Here is a 19,451-nt window from a genome sequence, read left to right on the forward strand (position 1 = left end):
ATATTTCCCTCAGGAGTTGACAGAGCTAAAAGAGAGATAATGTTGAACTTTGCAGAAATTGCAGAAAAGACAGAAAACTATTAGAGGTTGTGGACATGTTGTTTTGAACTTTATTTGAATTGTCAGTGAACCAATCCAATGGGCTTACTTCATAATTAGTAGAGTAAGTCCTATATTTGGCCATGCAGGTGATTAAAACACAAAGTGTGGGCTAATACAACAACACAACATTACTAAAATCTTGTAGTGCTATATGTAATTTTTCAACTACAATCACTACATAGAGACCCAGCCCATTCATTTGTGTCCTTTATAGTAGACATTTTGTTCACCTGTATCCTCCTTTACTATTTTGAGTTACCCTACCTAAGTCCTACAGTATTCTTTAGAGGACATCCTGGGCTTTCCAGTGATCTGTCATGTGATAGGTTTGCATGCTGGGAACTCACTTTTTCTTTCCAATCAAAATGGCCAGCATATCAAAAACCACATTTTATGGAAAGAGGAGAGTTAAGCAAAATATTCTTTATTTATTGCTTTTTACCATGATAATTATATATAGTCTATATTTATTAACATGTTAATAATAACATTTTAACCTCTGAAAACAGTTTAATTATTTCTGTTTTGAAATAATGTCAATTGTAGTGGACACCAGGACCATTTTAATATTTAATGACTCAACATTGTTGTAGGAAGAAAGAAGTGAAGCAGAGAGGATTTTATACCAAATAGTCGAGGGAGATTCAGATTTGGAGCTGTCAGCTGAGGAAAAGGATGAGGATGAGTATCAGCCTGGGATAGGAGACGATGGTGAAGAAGAAGTAGGTGAAGTCAAGTCAAGTCAAGTCAAGTCAGTTTTATTTATATAGCGCCAATTCACAACAGAAGTTATCTCGAGGCACTGTACATATAGAGGAGGTCTAGACCGTACTCTTTATCTTATAAAATTTATTGCCTTGACCGGTTGGGTTTAGACAGAGAAAGGGGGGTGGGGGGATGGGGTAAGAGAAAGACAACATTGTAAATACACAGACTAAGTCAAAATGTAAATAGTAGTAATAATAATAATTATTATTATAGCTAAAGGAATAATAATTACAGAACAGTGAAACATTAGTAGCAATAACACCATCACTAACACTAATAAATGTTTAATTGTTGTAGCATCATCGCTTGAGCTGGATCATGGGAGCAGCAGGAGACTCTACAGCTCCGGAGGCAGAACCCTGCAGTAAGAGACAGTAGAAGAGAGAGAGAGATGCACAGCCTGGGCACTAATGTGCTTGAGGGAAGAAACACACAGTTAGAGTGATGCAGCGATATTAAGACGATTTATAGTCATCTCAGAGGAAGAAGATGCAGGAGTATCTGATGAGGAGACAGAAAGCCAGAAAGGGAGCAGGAAAGTCATTGTGCTCTGTGGGCCAGGACTAGCTTGTATGTTTTATTTAGTTCCAGGTTAATGTATCCAATTCTATTATCATATTAGATTATTGCTGTATTAGTATTTAGTATTTTAGTACTTATTTATGTTTTTTTTCATCCATCATAATAGATTCACACATGTGCTACCTGCACTTCCTGCCTATCAATATGACCCTAAAATCCGAGAAGACTGGAGTCCAATCCAATACTTTTCGCAGTACATCAATGACAAAATCTTTGAAGATTTGGCAGATTTTACAAATGTGTGAGAAATGAGTGTCACTAAATACTACTGCCCATGAAATCAAGATTTTCTTTGGCATATCAGTACACATGGCCTGCCTTGGCTATCCCTGAGTTAAAATGTTTTGGGCTAAAAAAAACTAGGAAAATGACAAGGGATATGTTCTACAAGCTGAGTAGCTCCCTCAAGATTGTCGATGACCTGGATGTAATGGAAGAGACAAAGGAGTCACACATTCTTTGGAGAGTCAGGCCATTGCTTGACCAAGTGAGGCAAGGTTCTCTCAGCCTTTAAAGGTATAACAAGGTCTGCAATGATGAGCTAATCATCCCTTTCACAGGCTGCTGTCCAGCAGTAGTCCAGGCATACCTAAAAGTCTTTGTCCTTGCCTCTCCAAATGGTCTGATGCTGGATTTCAAGGTGTATCAAGGGAAGAATACATTCAGGGGCCAAAGATTGGGAGTTGTAGCTAAAGCAGTCTTGTGATTGGTTGAATCTGTTCCCACAGGAACTTGCGTATTCTTTGATTGATACTCTACTCAACAATCAATCTCATGGATGCTTTGCTCACAAAGGGTCTTCCAGCAACTGGAACCATAATGAAGAACTGAGTACCAAAGCCATGCCAGCTACCAGGAGATAAGCGGTTTCGAAGAGAAGGGAGAGGAGGATGGAGAGGAGGAGGCCTGAGCTGGCAATCACTAAATGGTTTGACAATAAACCAGTGCTGATGGCTTTCACTGTGTATGGGAAAGATCCAGAAGATATCTGTAGCAGATGGTCCAACAAAGAAAAGGCTCACGTCCAGGTGAGATGACCAGCAGTGAGAATACAGTGACAACATGGGTGGCGTAGACCTGTGTGACCGAATGCTGAGCTTTTATCGCATGTCAACGAGGACCAAGAAATGGACGTCATGTGTGATCACTCATTTCTTTGATGTTGCCATCACGCTTGGATCCAATACAAGTCTGACAGTAAAGCTAAGAACAGCTAAGAACACCCAACAGTATCTGGATTTCAAATTGCACATGGCTGAAGAGCTGTTGGATTGCCCTTCATTTGATGACAGCAGTGAAAACAGTGAAGAAGAGTATCAGCCACCAACCAAAACAAGGATCCCACACCCAGAGCCATCTGTACACAAACTAGGAGCCAGTCACATGCCAGAGATGGTGGATATCAAGCATGCAGGAATGCAGGAATAAGGGCTGCAATGGCAAGACATACAAATGCAAGATGTTTCTCTGCATCACCAAAAGGAAAACATGCTTCCAGGATTGTCACCGCTTAAGTCCTATAGTTCACTGTACAAATACATGCTCTATTTAGCGCTGTGCTTAGAGTAGCATTGTCCAATCAATCGTTTCGATTCCTTCATTGCATGCGAATATCTTCAAGATACTGAAAATTGTCATTGTGTTCACATTGTTGTTTGTGATGTTTAAAACATTAAATATAATATTTTTATGTTTATTATTGATCTTAGTGTACTTTGATTCAAACTAGCTATATAGTCATTTATTTTTGTCCTTGCAAGCAACAAGCAACAGAAAATGATCACGGTTGATAAAGAAATGTTTCTTGATCAAATTAAATGTATTCTTGGGTTAATATCACTCTAAAGCCATAATCTGCCTAATTTTTCTTCCTAAATTCAGTTGTATTTTCACACTAAAATCATCCTGTTGTCCACTACAGTGGACATGCTGTGAAATTAAAAATAAAAATATGTTTTAAAAAATGTGGTGTTTTTTTTAGGCCCAAATAGATAGGAAATCACACAAAAAAGAAACTGGAAGACTCTTTTTTCCTTTGGTTCCCAGGAATAGCTATTTATTCGCCAGTCTAGAAGGAATGTTGAAAGTTCAGGGTCAAACTTCATTCCTTTACTTGCCAAGAGTTGGCTCCAGAGGTGGATTGCAAAACCAATGTTAACTCTTGTTTTGCTTGTATTCTGTCACTTTTCTTTGCACACTTACCAGCTAGGCCCAGCCTGTACTTTCTCATAACACCAGTTTGCGCTAGTAAGACACTGTAGCATCAAGTCTTCCCTTAGAGGATGAAGAAGTAGCATCAGCCACAGGGTGTGATCTAACTTCTTGCCTTGTAAACGCAATGATGGCTGAAGCTTTTGGCAAGTAAACAGCTGTTAATGCTAATGTTAACTATGTAGCAATAACAAAAACTTACATATAGCACCTTTAAAGAGTCACAACTGTGAATGAGTATTCTAAGGATTATTGGAATTATTAGCCACTAAGTTGCCTGCCTTGCTGTCCCATTGTAGTTACCTTCTATCATCTGTTCATCACCCATTTTTGTTCAGTAATTTTAAAAAACTTAATCAGAAACCTGTTGTAGTAGCAATTCAACTTTTCCTTTAATGGTGTTCATATGGTGCTTCAACTAAGAAAAAAGAATCTTCTGGGTATTGTTAAAATTGAAAATGAATATGTCAACTTTGTTAAAGAAAAATTTTGTTTTTTCTGTCATTTTGTTACAGCAAATTCCTATAAATATCTTTACTGATTTTATAATATGAGCAGCCCAGGCAATGTCATTTTTTCTACTTGGTAGTTATTAGTTTAGGTTTAATGATTATTTTGATTAAATCTAACACCTTTAACACCTGGACACATAACATTGTCTTGGCAGAAAATGATTTCTTGAAATGACAAATGATTTCAGAAAATTATTTCAGAAAATTATTTTTTTACCTGTGAAAAATTGTGTTTTTTCACAGGTAAAAAAACACAATTTTTACCTGTGAAACCCTGGAGCCTGTCTAACTTTGCTGCTGTATAGCCTTTTAGAGTAGGGTTGACATCAAAGTGGTTCCTCAGTGCTCACTCCAGTGCTAACTTCTCTTTGCAATAACTTTGACTCATCACCATCAGGACAGTGCTTAAGAATTGGAAACCAGACGAATAAATCACTTATACGTCACTGCTTTCTAAAAGTATTTTATTGACTAGATTTTGTGATGCTGCATGCAACTAGAAACATCTCAGCTAAATTACATCTCATATTCTGTACAGATCATTACACAAACTGTGAATATGCACATGTCAACTCGTTGGACACAGTTCCGGTCCAAAATGTCCCATGCAGTTTGGAAAGTAGTTCCTCTGATCAACCTCCATAAAATAAACAAATATTAGATAAACAAATATCTAATGTAAAATCAGTACAACAGCAACAGCAAACAATCCACAATACAAAACACAGCAGGGAGGGAAGGAGATGCACGCTGGGCTGTGGTATACTGCATGGTTACTGGGATGGAAAAAAGACAGGAGGTAATGTACAGACAAAATTCACAAAGTACCACCAAAAGTAGAGGACAACACATACGTTGTTAGTGTAGGGATGGGTTAATATCAGAACATGTGCATGTTTCACGTGATGCCTCTGTCTATGTGATGGAGTACACACACATACAAGCACACACCTACTTGCAAGTTGTGCCTTTGTTAAAATGCCATAGATAGTTTGTGTAGCAGTGAGGGCAGTCTCAGTGCTTCATATCTTAATCATGATCACTGCCAACCAATCTCTCTGTCTCTCATTTCCTGGCTGTCTATGTGCGTGTCTCTCTATCGTTCCCTCTTTCTCAGTATAAAAAGTCGTCCACCTCTAAATGTTAAAAATAAACCTCCTGAGCTCAGACCCAATGGTGTTTGAATGTAAAATCCAGATTTTTAAAGCCCGGGTGTTATTTCTGTAGTGTTGACCATTATTCCATTATAATGATATTTTTAAGTTTTGTTGTCAAAATCGGGGATTTAGCAGCTCTAAGAAAAAGAACTGCAGGCCAGCTATGAGTAATTTTGTATTATTAATTTATGTTCGCTACCAAATAAGTACTTGATAATATAATTGATAAATAATGGATAATAAAATAATTGAGTTAAACTTGTTAAAAACCTAATCTGGTTGTCACAGCACTTGGTTGATTGCCACATTGCAAATGACAGTGGAGCTGTATTCAGTGTTGCCTTCTTTGAAAGGGTAAGGCTTGCCATATTCTATACTTGTTTATAAAAACTAATCCCACGAAAAGACCAAAATCAACAATAACGCTAGCAGCAAGTATTGCCTATGCAGAAACATGTTCTCTCATTACGATGAACGTGGGCACTGTCCTGATGCTACAAATATTCCAACCCAGTCTCATGGCAGGTCATGAAATAGTCAGAAAATCTATTGATTTCACATGTATGGACATGAATTTACCATTGACATGGGCAGGAATTGTCCAATTTTTTTGTGACAGTAAAAAAAAAGTAGTGATCACAGCATTATTACACTTATTTATGGTTATGTCTAGATATTGACAGCATTGGTTAAGTATAATGAAAGATCATTGAAGGTTGTGTGCTTCTACTCCAACCTACCCCCTTGAAACTCTGCTTCTAATACTGATTGCGGTGCTTAATTGAAAAAATATGTTTCCAATTGAAATGCAAGCATTTGTCATCCTCATTGTCACAAAAAAGGAAAATTCTTGTCCATGCATACAAAATCAATAGACTTAATTTTGTGACTATTTTATGAACTTCATGACAGTGGGTTGAATACTCAACATATGTATTTATTCGCAGCTGAAAATACTTCTCACAAATGCATCATTTAGTCTTGTTTGAGTAATGTTTGCTGAAAACTACAGTGCCCAGCTGTTTCAGGAAATTACTGAGCTTTATCAGGCATTAAACTAAACCACTAACCATTTTTTAAAGATTTACAGCTTCAGTAGGAAAATTACCAATGGGACGATTGCCACAGAGCAGGGATGTTGAAATGTATTGATAGACGGACTAATGCACTGATGGTTTTGGTCTTTTCAATAAGAAAAAATAGAATATTTTTGGAAATGATAATTCTTCTTAGTTAATATAATGTACTGAATAAACATATTGTAGACTCGTATAAAAAGAGTGAACAGTAGTCTGGGTGTTGAGGTGTATGTGTCACCATGCTCTCCAAAGAATACTAAGCTTAAAAGCTCACTCTTCACCTTCAAAGTCATAAAATATTAACAGTTAAGAGTTTTATCAAACTGAAAACTAAAATGTTGTATTGTATTCTTGTGAGTAAATTTAAGATACAAATGGGTGGAAACGCTACTTTTGCTGTCTTGTGACTGATTCATTCCAGTATTCAACTATTTGAATGAGAGACTGACAGCTAAGAAGGGGAAGAAGAGGAAAGATAATAAAATGGATAAGGATGAATAAGAAGAAAGGGTGAAAATAAGTAAAGTAAAATAGTGGAGGGAGAATTTGAGAGAAATGTAAGAAAGAGAGGAGGAAGGAGGGGGAAAAGACTGAAGCAGTCAATGCAAGTAAAGAAAAGAAGGAGGAAAGAAGGAAACACAGTAGAGAAGAAGTTAGAGGAGGAAATCAAGGGAGGAAAGGTAGGCAGAAAGTAGCAGGCAAGAGGTAAAGCAAAGGACAAAATGAAGAGAAGAGGGACTGAAGAAAGGGAAAAAAGAGGGAAGAAGAAATAACTGTCGTAAAGATTAAAATAGAGGTGGATGATTGGCTCTGAAATGTTAAAGTGCCCAGGAGAAGTGGCGCGCACACACACACACACACACAAACACACTGACCCAAGCGTAAGCTAGCAATGGTCTCCAAGAGTGGTTGTCCTCTTGTTGAACTCACAAACACACACTCACACACACACTGTTCGCATGGTGTTCAGGACACTCCCATTGGGATGAGCTGTCATCGCCATGGTTACAGTCTGAGTTCAGAGTTAGGACACAAAACACACACATCAGTGTCCGCCAAGCACACTGAAACTAAAGTCCTAAGTTAACACATACTGACAAATATGTGTGTAATGCAAATGCTTGTGTATGTGTGTATGTGTGTGTGTCCATAATTAATGTGTTTCCCACTCAGTCACTTTCTTGCTCTCTCTCCCAGTCGGTGGCTCTTTCTCAGTTGGGCCTTCTGTGTCTCTGGTGCCAGAGCGCGGTCGGCAGGTTCTGGCAGCCCTGGTACTCTCGTCGCATCTCTCCATCAGTTAGAGGTGGCGTAGCATTGCAGGGAGCACCTGCCAGTGTCACATTTAAAAGGCCGGCCCATGGCTCCAGGAGGCGGGATATCCCTGCACCCTGATAACATCATTGGTGGATAAAGAGATTAGAATATCTATATAGAAGAGTAAAGGGGAAAAAAAAACTTAAATGTGATCAGTTACCTTCCCCAGGTGGTCCAGTAGGCAGGCTGCAGGGCTGATGAAGGACCAGCCGCTGTCCTCCCAGCCAGTGTTCAACCTTTGGTTCTGGTGATTGGGGGTCTGCCGTGGTTGGTTTTGGATCAGGACCACGTTGAGGTGTTTCTGCGACCCTCGCAGCCTCTTGGACAGAACACCGCTGTAGCTCTGATCCACAAACAGCAAAACTCGAGTTGCCCTGCAGCCTGCCAGATCGGCTAACAGCTCAGTTGACCGAGTAGCGCTCCTTTAGATCAGCCTGGAACAAAATTCCATGGGAGTAAATGCATTTGGGTAATGCCTGTTTGTTGCAATTTCTCAGGTAAACAGCATGTATGATTACTATCATGTTAAGCAGGACCTGATTACTGCCATGAGTACAGCCTGATGGACTGAATCTGACTGGTTGATTGGTGTAATAATCGCCTTCAAAGATGAGCTCATATCTTCATTTTCAGAGACTTAGATGCAATGACAGATACACTGTTGTCTGGGTGGTCCTTCTGCATGTGTGTGTTCAGTGGAATCAACTTATCAGGCTGATAATGGCTCCCATGTGTGTCAAATAAATCATTTCTCATTGTGTGTGTGTACATGTCTGTATCTGTGCAGATGCTGCACATTATGGGGGAAAAAAATGTATGTGTGACTTGCTGTATAGTTGAGTTGCAGCAACAATGCACTACTGAGAAATATGCATGTGTGTAAATGTCACTGAATGTTTCCATCCCCTTGCTTTTATGCAGATTTTTCAATTGTGCAGATAAAAAGAGCAAAGTACTACAAAATACAGTGGAAACAGAATAAATTATGATTTACATGAAACACATGACTTACATAAGCTTAAACATTGCACTCATTGCACTTTCTTCTCCTGCAATGGCCACCCACTAATTTCATGTATATGTCTCTCTTACAATGCCATTGAGGTTGGCGTCCCACAGCAGCATGGTGCCGTCATTGCGTGTTGGTGAGTTCAGGTAGAGAACCAGCGTGTCGGCGCAGTGCTGCTTCCTGCAGATGTACGACACATGGTTACGGATCACTGCCTTCTCTGTTGCAGAGTACACACCCTCTACATCCTCTGTTGGGGGGTGGAGACCGGGAAGAGGAGTCAAATGATGGAGATGGTCACAGAGAGAGTTTTTGTGTTTTATTTCATAATCAAACAGAGGAAAACCTGCTCCCAACTAGCTTTTTTCAAGTGCCTCACTTAAGTACAACTTTGATGTACCTGTACTGTACTTTAATACTGTATATTTCTACTCAGCTACATTTCAGAGGGAATTATTTTAGTTTTTACTCCACTGCACCTAGTTACTGTTCAGATTAAGACTTTTCATACAAAAGTGATCAGTTTGTACAATATGATGCATTATTTTTGATGAAACTACCCAAAAGTATATGAAGCACTTAATATTGTATCCTCAAACAACTACAACATTAAAGTAATGATTACACATTAATGAATGAATAATAATAATAATAATATAACACAGACAGAGGCTATTCTGTATGGTGAGTGCTTTTAGTTTTGATACTAAATGCATACAAATAATTTTGATGCTAATACTTTTGTAGCTTTACTTAATTAAAATGAAAAAAGCAGGATATTTATTTATGACACAGTATTTCATAGTGTAGGACTGCTACTTTTACTTAAGTAAATGATCTGAATACTTCCTCCACCACTAGAGATTATTAAGTGCAATGGTAGGATTTAAATTTGGTCAGTGACAGCAACACTATCATACCAGGAAGCTGTCCACTGCTGGCAAAGAAGGTCTTGATGTGGTCCTTATGAAAACCATTGTTCCGGAGCATCCCATAGAACTTCTGAAGATTCTGAACATGACGCTGGAATGTCATCTGCTGCTGCCAGCCACCTACAAACACACATACACATACATCCACTGACATGTTTATCTACTGCTGCAAAAACCAACAAGTCTTCCAATGTAAATTACCATATGGGTCATTTGTCCCTACACTCTGACACAACGCATGGGGGCATTATGCCCCCAATATGGCAGGAGATACGCCACAGATAAACTGTTAAAAATCACTGTTGAGAAATAAATTACCCTTTTATGATATGGCAAAGCTATACTTTGGTAAGGTTTGGTTAGGTTAAGGGAAAGATGGTTTTGATTTAAATAAGTACTTTGTTCAGGTTAGAGGACCTTTGTCACCATGGTTACAGTAATAAACACATGGTTAAGGATATAGAACGATTATGATCATGGTTAAAAGATACAGCGCTGACTGTCTGTTGGGAGAAAATGTCACCTGACTTCCTCCTTTGTTCCTGTCGTTATTTCTATGGCCACTAGAGGGCTTGAACACTTGAACCTAAACATGTCGTTCTGGGGCATTTGTTGGAAAGAATGATGTCTGCTCACATGACTGCTAGATGTTGCTTATCAATACATTGTAACAATGGTTCATGATAAGTTGCTTGTACAAGCAAAACTGTGTTTTTTTTTTTTTTTAGGGTGAGACAGTCTTTGAATAAGTCAAGTCAGTTTTACTAATATAGTGCTGAATCACAACAAGTTATCTCAAGGCACTTTTCATATAGAGCAGGTCTAGACCATACTCTTTATATTATTACATTTACAAAGAGAGACCAAACAATTCCCACTGTGAATGAGCACTAAGTGACAGTGGCAATGAAAAACATCCTTGCAGCAGTTAGTCAGAATAAGCATTCTCCAGTGCAGAAACTTTCCATGCTATTTTTCAAGATATTTGGATCTCTCTTTCAAGAGAAACCTTTTTCAAGAACTTGAGAACCAAATTCCTGGAGGAATAGGTTTCAAATTTGTTCCCTCAGAAACGCTATTAGATACACAAGAGTTCAACTGTCCCTCCAGTTTCTCTCCTTTGAAACCTTGTTTCTGTACCTTCATGAAGCAGATTTGAAAAATAGACACACTGTCCTACCTGATATGAGCACAGCATGGTCACAGGTTTGATAGAGCCGGCAGGAAAGGTGAGTGGCCAGCGGCTGCTGGTGGCAGCGTCTGGTGTTTTTATTCAGCTCACAGCTGGAGACAGGCAAACTAGGAGAGCCCATAGGCAGCGGCTGAGGGCACCTCGCAAATTCTGCATGGTCTGTTGGAGGCAGGACCATGGAAGAGACAAAAAAGTGTCAGTATCACAAAAAATGCACAAGTGCATGTCTTGGAAACAACTTCTAAATAAGGCAGAGCCTGAGTACATATTTCCTGACAACAAGTCCAATCAAATGGAGTATGATTGCTTACTCAGGAGACAATCAACAATTAAGGAATACTTAATCTCCACATATTTTTAACATGCCAGAGGTGGGTTTGTGGTTTTATCCTGAGGCTTGTCCATGTTTGCAGCAAGATAACATTTTCCCATACGTTCTTCTCATGACACCCAGGTTGCTGGCAGAGCTGGCAGATGTGGGTGGTCTTGGCAGAACATCATGTTAAGTTTGCTTTCACTCAGAAAGCCTCCTACTAGGAAAAGTCAAAGATAATTCCACTTAATCTATAAAACTCAGGTGGATTTTAACAATTCCAATCGCCAAGATTAGTTGAGATCACATTAGTTTGCTTTTTTCTACACCCAAAACTTGCAAAATCAACTTGCATGAAATGGAAACTTGATGAATACTGAAGGCTTTGGTTATTCTCGGACTTTTCATCAAGCACAACCACTGAGAGCTTTGGTTTTGAGTTAAATGTCTTGACTACTACTGGATGGAAGTTGTTTTTATAGATATTCAAGATCACTAGAGGATTAATTTTATTGACTTTGGTGATCTGCTGATGTTTTATCTAGCACCAACAGCAGGTCACATTTATCACTTACCTAGTAAAATATATGCATGGGATGCTTCATGGGCTGGCACCAAACTTTTGTGCAAATATTCATGGTTCCTATAGAATTGTACCTACTGACTCTGGTGATCCCCCTGACTTTTTCTTAAACAACAGTAGTACTGGACAAATTTAAATGTGTCCAATACTTTGGTTTATGATCAAATGTATACTTGAACAACTAATGACATTTCATCAGCTGCAGCTGAACCCTCATAAAGTTGGTGATTCCGACTCACCCACACATCTGAGTCTCTGTGTTCGGTTGCTGTCTCCAACTCCAACCACCAGTGGGAGGAAGTGGACTTCACAGAGCCCACCGACAGCCCGCTCCACCAGACGGCTGCCACCACTAGTGGCAATGGCACCACCACGCAGTGACCCACTTGCAAGCCGACCATGTCCATTACCCATAAGCCTCTCTGGCCCGGCTTGCCGACGCTTCATCTGGTTCTGACAACGACCCTTCAAAGCCAGAGTCAAACACTCCTCACCTGGAGACACAGGGTGACAGCAGTTTGAAAGGTAGGTGAGATGTAGCAGTGGGGATTAATACCAATTGGCAATCACTTAACATGGACTATCCTTCTTAGCTGAAAACTAAAAGCGTAAGTGTTACAGTTGTATGCATGTAGGTATATGTATCTGTAAGGCTCAACTGATTCTTAACTATCACCATCACCCACTTCTTATATTTGACTTTCTTCCTTTGGGCTGCCGTGACAGAAAATTAAAAACAAAGGCATTCTGAGCCAGACTCTCTTTTATTCTTGTAGTCATTTAAAGATTGCACCTCTAAATGTAACACAGAGGCCTAGTCTTAATGTTCCACTCTTTTATATACAGAACACTAGTAGTGTTTCTATTTGTGGCTTGATTGTCTGCTGTTTATTGATTTATTATTTTTACTTCAATAGGTACATGTAATTAAGTCCTATTTTTTATTCATATACTTTTGATGTAACTTTTATGTCCTTGTCTATTGATTGTTGCCTTTCATTGTCATCCCTGTGTTCAATTCAATTCAATTCAATTTTATTTATATAGCACCACATCACAACAAAAGTCATCTCAAGGCACTTTTCATCTTTAAAATAGGTATTTACAGAGAGAGACCCAACAAATCCCATTACCATTTAGGTAAGGTAAAATGTAAGGTGATGCCAGTAATACAGTAGCAGTAATGATAATTAAAATAATTCAAGTATTAACTGCTAATGTAGCACTAAAACTAATAGCAGTATAAGTAATTTCTAACTAATTTCTAACCAGAGCCAGAAATTGCTGCAACCTGTGTGTTAAATCCCTGTAGCAGACCAAATTTCCTTTGGAACAATAATACAGTACATGCTAAAGTTAATCATTTTAGTTGACAGAATATTGTTCTTATATCCCTAAATGAAGCTGCATTTAATCAAATAACCACAAACTAACTAAGAACCCAGGTTTGAATACAGGTTTGTCCCTGGGTTTCTTGTGGTGGGTGGTCATTAGGGGCCCAGTAACATTTACTGAAGAAGATAAAGAGTTTGGAAGAGATTGGCCTCTTCGTTTCCTGCAGTGTCTAGTTTATCTCCTCACATTTTCTCTTCTCCTTTCCTCTTATCTTCTCCTCCTCTGTGCACCAAACCTCCCCTTTGGTCCTACTTCTACTGACTCTTTCTTTCTGCCCTCTCTAGGTTAAATGAGGTCTACAGAAAGTTTCACTCTAAAAGACACTAGTCCAACTCCATCTACAGGACCCAGCAGGGGGCACAGTGCTCCGTGTGTGTGAGCATATGAATAATTGACAGGTGTGTGTTTGTGTAACACGGGGCCAAATTCACCTCAACATCTGGCCCTAACCTCTCTCACAGCAGGAGGTCAGAAACTTGCACTTTAATACATATTGCTTTTACAGAACTTGTGAGGACCACTGCAGAATACCTTCAGTTCCTGTCCCCTTAGACCATTTCTACACGCACTTTGGAAACACTTCTTCTACTCGCCCCCTTTTGGCCTTTTATCCACAGTAAAGCGGGTGTTTGTCACCACCAAAAGTGGAGCTATTTTTGGAAACATAATGTTTTACCATCAGCCCTTTCACGAATGATCAAAATACTCTCTCTTTGTTGTTAATGTCCCAAAACAACCATCTGTCAGTGTTAATACACAGTATTTTCTCTTTCTTTATGATGGGCCATTTCTCAATACAGCTGCTAATATATATTTCTGTTTTTCCCTTACTCTATGGCCAAAATGCCAGCAACTGACCAAGGCTAGAGACAAAGGAACATCAGCAACAACATATTGTGATGAAACATAGAAGCTTGCACTGCTTTTGAATACGATCACTATTACCTCTGCTTCCACTACTCCAGCTGTAATATTAGTACTACTACTACAATATTTTGCTGCATCTATTGATGCTACAACTATGGGAGCTACTATCAGGTTTGTTACTAATGAAGCTTTCTTTTCAAGAGGAAGACAACTTTCAACCAGACTTAACTCATCACAGAGGGGCCTCACCTCTCAGGGGTCAACACCACAGTTTTTATTAAATGATGTTTCATTCATATTAATTTTATGTCTTTCCTGATTGAAACTGGCATTATTACTAGTTTCATTCTGCACTTAATTATACAATGAATGCTGCCTCCAGTAATTTAAACTTTATTTAGTCTCTTTGGGATTGAGATATCTTTTTCACAAAACATTCATAGTTGGATAACAAGAAAAACAACATATATGAAGCCAGACAACCAGCAATCAAGTTAAATACAATAAATAAAAACAATTACATACACACATTGGATAATAATGCCTTAATGTCTCAAAGGGAACCAAAATAATCTAATAATCTTCTGTAGAGATTAGAGTGTATATATGGAATATTTAAAGGTAAGTACTTATTGGATCATGCATTGTAGTTACAAGATTTACGTAAGAGATGTTAAGTAGTTTAGAAGCTTTATGTCAGTCTGCTGTAAAGCTAGATTCCTACTATAACAATTACTCCTAAGTATTTGAATGACTGATCAAAGAGCATTTAAAGTTTAAAGTTTGGCACGGTGGTCAGAGGCACTGGTGGAATTGGAGAATATCACTTGGTCTATTCTGCATTTAAAACAAGTCAGTAATTAAGAAGCAGCAATTTGAAAGGCAGAATGAAGACGATCCTCAGTTTTGGTGGAGTTTAGGGCATATAAAATGATATCATCTGCAAAAAAATGGATATCGAAGCACAGATTATGGATAATAATTATTACTATGTATGTGCAAATAGTAATGGACCAAGATAAGACCCCCGTGGCACACCATTAGTGATTCCTAGCACTACTACTTTTGCAACTGTCCTCTGCGTGCTGGTACCACCACTACTAACAATATCAGAGCTAGTGCTACCACTACTACAAAGTTTTTACTGTAACAATTAATGCTAATGCTATGAACTTAAAGCTGTATCACTCCAAGTGGCAGACAAACAAACAAACAAACAAACAAAAAACCTAATAAATCAAAACTATGATGCCTTTACAAAGCATCAAGTTTGTGATGTTTTAAGTTTGTGATGTTTTAATGCATCCAAAAAATGCCAGCCATTTATTTTCAATTATAATTAGCTGAGAAGTTTTTAAATGACTTGCTATACAGATTAATCTGGCCCAAATTTAAATGTCCAAAAACTTGAATGGGCATTTTACAGTCAAATACACTTGCAGGTAACTGAGAAATATAAACAAAGTAAACAATGACAATATACATTCACAGGAAGACTCACCCAGGTAAATGCCATCCAGGTGGGAGCATCTCTTCTTTGTCACATTCATGTCCACATAGAACAGGACCACTGGGTGTCCAAAGTTTTCCCCAGGGCTTGGGTCCAGCACCAGCACACCATCATGGGCCATGGAACCAGGAAAAGGCTGCTGGTGTCTGTGGGGACCCTCCCCTCCATTCAGCACCTGGCTAACACCAAAACTTCCCCGCAATTTGGAGTTCACCATCGCACCTGAGGAGTCTGGCAGGATGGCCAAAACTTTGTCTGAGTTACCTGAAGGGTTTGGAGAGAATAGACTCTTACTATGAAAATGAAGTATACAAGGTTACTGGTCAATTTTTAAGTGAAATCCACGTGTAGGCTTGTGCATAGGACTCAGGACATATGACTACCTCACACACTTAAAGTAATAGTCATACTGTTCATCCATCACTCTTGACCAATATTTGACAAATGATACAAATATCATACATCTTAATATTGTAATTTGACACATTATCTAGTAATTTAACAGATGGACAGATTTTAAGATTTTTTATTTTGGTTTTGAATACATCTTGACATGTTTTTGACCCATCTTCATTATATTAATATTAATTCTAATATTTAATCTAATCCACACAAATTATGTTCTATCTTTTAAAATTAATTCAGATTTTTTTATGTAATCTGGCAAATTTATAACATTATTTGATTAATTCTGACGTTGAGATTAATTTCAAACAGCAAATGTAGACTCTTTATTTTAAATTAATTTATTGTATTTTTCATATCTAAATGAACATTTTTGACAGATCTTGAAACCTGAAAATTTTTACATTAACTGGTCGTAGACTATGTTTTCTCTGTGGACATGCATTCATATATATTAACGGCAGGTCCTTTTCCACATCAAATGCAATAAACCTCACCAAACTCTCATACAAAATAACAAAAATTTTTAAATACTCTGGTGATGTATGACCTCTGCCCCCCCCCTACCTGCAGCAGTGAGTGGCTCCGACACATAAACAGCCACAGAGGACAGCGGCAGGTGAGCGAGCTGCCTGCACTCAGCTTCAGAGAGGGAGGACATGCGGAGGCACCGGTCCAGCTGGTCCCACTGCAATGACTGGAGGCCTGAGCGGACCCAGCGTTCCAGCCGACCAGGGGACATGCCGCCTGCGGACACCACTCCTGGGATCTGGAGGATGAGGATGAAGATGGGAGCTACAAGAAGCACCAGGAGCCTCATTGTCACACCTTGGTTCTACTTGTTCCTTACTTCTTTTTTGGCTTCCCCCAATTTCAATTGTTTTCTCTTTTTCTGAATTTTCTAGATATAGTTATTCCTCCCTTTTCTGTTCAGTATTTTCTTTTGTTCCTCAGTTCTCCCTATTCTCTTGATAACTCTTGCTTTTCCTCTTGATTCATCCTTTTCTCCTTTTTTGCCCGGTACCACTTGATTATTCCTTTATTCCTTTTCTTCTCTGTATCTGTTTTACACCTCTTTGTCCTCTTTTTATTCCTTTATTTCCAGATATTTGTCCGTTCCTCTTTGTGTTTTCCTTTATTCCTCTATATCCTTTTTATTCCTTGACTTTTGACTCTTCACTCCTGCATTTCCATTGCTGGTCCTTGAACTTTTTCTGCTCCTTTGTCTTTGTCTTTTCTTCTCCCCTTTTCAGAAAAATTTATTAAAATATCCTCTTTTCCTTGATTTTTTCCAGCAGATGAGCTGATGTCCTTTTTCTCTTCACAAATGTTGGTCTACAACATCTTTGTTCATTAATAGGGTGACAGAAAACTTTCTCCTTTTCTGTCTCTTTGTTTTCTGCTTTATTTCTACTTTTTGGATTTGAAAAAAAAAGAGCAAAACCTGTCACTCTCACTCTATCTTTATTTTAATCTTTATATCTCCTTTTTCTCTCTGCATCTGAGTGGATGCAATAGACCCCAACATCTTCTTTGGGTTGATCTTACAATGAAAACTGTTTTCCCTCTTTTCTCAATGAACTTTTTCTTTCTTCTTCCTCTGTTCTTCCGGAGTACAGAGTTGACAATATATCCAACACTCCCCCAAAGGCTCCACTTGAGACTTTTTTTTGGTTGTTCTTGTCTTTTGTAGATAGGCTGACTTGTCCTCCCCCTTCTTTCCTTCTTCTTCTTTATTCCTCAGTGGAATTATTTTCTCTTTCTGAGCTGGAGAAGCTTCAGGATTGGTATTGGTTTAGAAGGTGATAGTTCATCCTGGTGTAAGAAAAAAATTGTTGTGATAAAGGAGACTCAGGTCTCAGAGAACAGATCTTGTTTTTTGTTCTTGTCTCTTTTGGGTCAACCAGTTAGTCCTGCAGACTCTTCACTCTCAGTGACACTTGAGACTGGATCATCCACAGCTCCGAGGACAGACGCACTCCTGCTGCTCAACCCGCTCACTGCTCAGCTTCAGTCTGCTCACTCTCTCCTGGTCTCTTTATCTCTCTCTCTCTCTCTCTCTCTCTCTCTCTCTCTCTCTCTCTCATACACACACACACACACACACACACACACACACACACACACACTTTTCTCTCTCTCTCCCTCTTTCTGCAAGCTCTGACATGCCAGTGGTAAAGAGGGGAGGATATGCAAAGGAAACAGCAAGAAAGGATGAGAGGACAAATGGATGTGGAAAGAGGGGGGACCAGGAAAGGAAAGGTGTGAGCAAAGGAAATAGAAAGCGAGAGGGTGAGAAAGGTAGAAAAAGAAAGGAAAGGTGAGAAAGGAAAAAGAGAGGGGCAGGAATAATGGAGAGAATCAGCAAAAGTCAGAAAAGGGGGAGTAGGGGAGAAAAGATAGATAAGTGAGAGGAAGTGGAAAGAGGAGGGAGGAAGTCAAGCGAAAAAGAGATGGAGAGGCAGCGAAGAGGACAGGAGGAGAGGAAAAGGAGAGGAAAATAGGAAAGAAAACTCAGACAACTAAGAAGTGAGGAAAATAGGAAAAGAGAGGAACAGAGCAAGGAAAAAGTGAAAAGGGGGATTGCAAAGGAGTAAAAAGGGAAAAGAAGGCAGTAGATTCTGGAGGAAACAGGGAGGTGGAGAGAAGAAGAAAGGAAATATACAGAAAAGAAAGGAAAGGAAATATACAGATGACGGAAAGAAAAATAAGAAGAGAAGGAGAGAGGGAATAATAAGAAACTGAGTAAGTAAGAAAAATATGGAAGAGAGGAAATAATGAGGAAAACAAAGGGGCAGGGTGAGGAAAGAGGAAAGAAGGGAAGGAGAGGGATGAAAGAAAGAGGGGAAGAAGAGAGGAATGGAAACTGACAAAGTAAGAAAAAGAGATAAGGAGGCAAGGAAAGAGAGGAACAACAGAAGAGCAAAAGGGGAGGAGAGGGGAAGCTATAGTTTTGCCTTTAAACGTCTGTCCTATGGGTCTGTGCTCCACTGAGCCCTCTAGTGATGAAATGACTGATGTACAAGCCTCTTTGCTCCTCAGCAGGGAAGTGAAGGCAAATGAGGCTGAAACCCAAACAAAACATTACAACCAATAAAATAAAATGTAACAGATTTAATCAGTTTTAGTGTATAAAAGCACTTCTTGAGGCACTATAGATCCCTTGCAGTTTTGTTTATACAGTCATTGTGCTGAAGAAGTGAAGACAAGAAAGTGCCATGCATTTAAAAAATGCTTTTTTTCTCTTTTTAGAGATTTTCCTCTGTCAAGCTTTTGAGACAATTTAGATGGAAAAACCAAATGAGAACCAAATGTTCAGAGATACTCACATTAACATGAATTTCCACAAAATATTGAGCATGTTGGAGTAATACCTCTGTCAGCATCTGCCAACTAAAAATATGTTGCATTTATTAGCAATTGCATGTATCCCAAAAGATTAGAAAGAAATAAGTAACAGAAAAAAATGTTTTACAGTCTGGACTACGTGTTTTCCAAGGTCATTTACCGCAAAAATAAG

At 38.8% G+C, this 19,451-nt stretch overlaps 1 protein-coding gene across 1 annotated transcript; it reads right to left on the minus strand.

Annotated features, from left to right (window-relative positions):
- Window positions 1–4,628: 4,628 nt before the first annotated feature.
- Window positions 4,629–18,964, minus strand: si:ch211-67e16.11 (uncharacterized). The gene is made up of 8 exons (XM_051067986.1): window positions 16,499–18,964; window positions 15,518–15,790; window positions 11,994–12,248; window positions 10,847–11,017; window positions 9,655–9,786; window positions 8,818–8,984; window positions 7,886–8,159; window positions 4,629–7,799 (listed from the first exon to the last, which is right to left on the minus strand). The coding sequence occupies exons 1-7, from the start codon at window positions 16,749–16,751 to the stop codon at window positions 8,127–8,129; spliced, it is 1,284 nt and encodes a 427-aa protein (XP_050923943.1). The 5' UTR covers window positions 16,752–18,964; the 3' UTR covers window positions 4,629–7,799; window positions 7,886–8,126.
- Window positions 18,965–19,451: the final 487 nt, after the last annotated feature.

Source organism: Lates calcarifer, linkage group LG1 (genome assembly GCF_001640805.2).
Source record: "Lates calcarifer isolate ASB-BC8 linkage group LG1, TLL_Latcal_v3, whole genome shotgun sequence".
Taxonomy (NCBI): domain Eukaryota; kingdom Metazoa; phylum Chordata; class Actinopteri; family Centropomidae; genus Lates; species Lates calcarifer.

Excerpts from the sequence above, each read along its gene's own strand:
- si:ch211-67e16.11 (XM_051067986.1), bottom strand. The coding sequence starts at position 16,751 with ATGAGGCTCCTGGTGCTTCTTGTAGCTCCCATCTTCATCCTCATCCTC. Across the intron at positions 8,985-9,654 it reads CAGCAGTGGACAGCTTCCTG|AGGATGTAGAGGGTGTGTAC; the intron begins GTATGATAGTGT and ends ACCCCCCAACAG. Across the intron at positions 8,160-8,817 it reads ACGCCAACCTCAATGGCATT|GCTGATCTAAAGGAGCGCTA; the intron begins GTAAGAGAGACA and ends ATTTTGTTCCAG.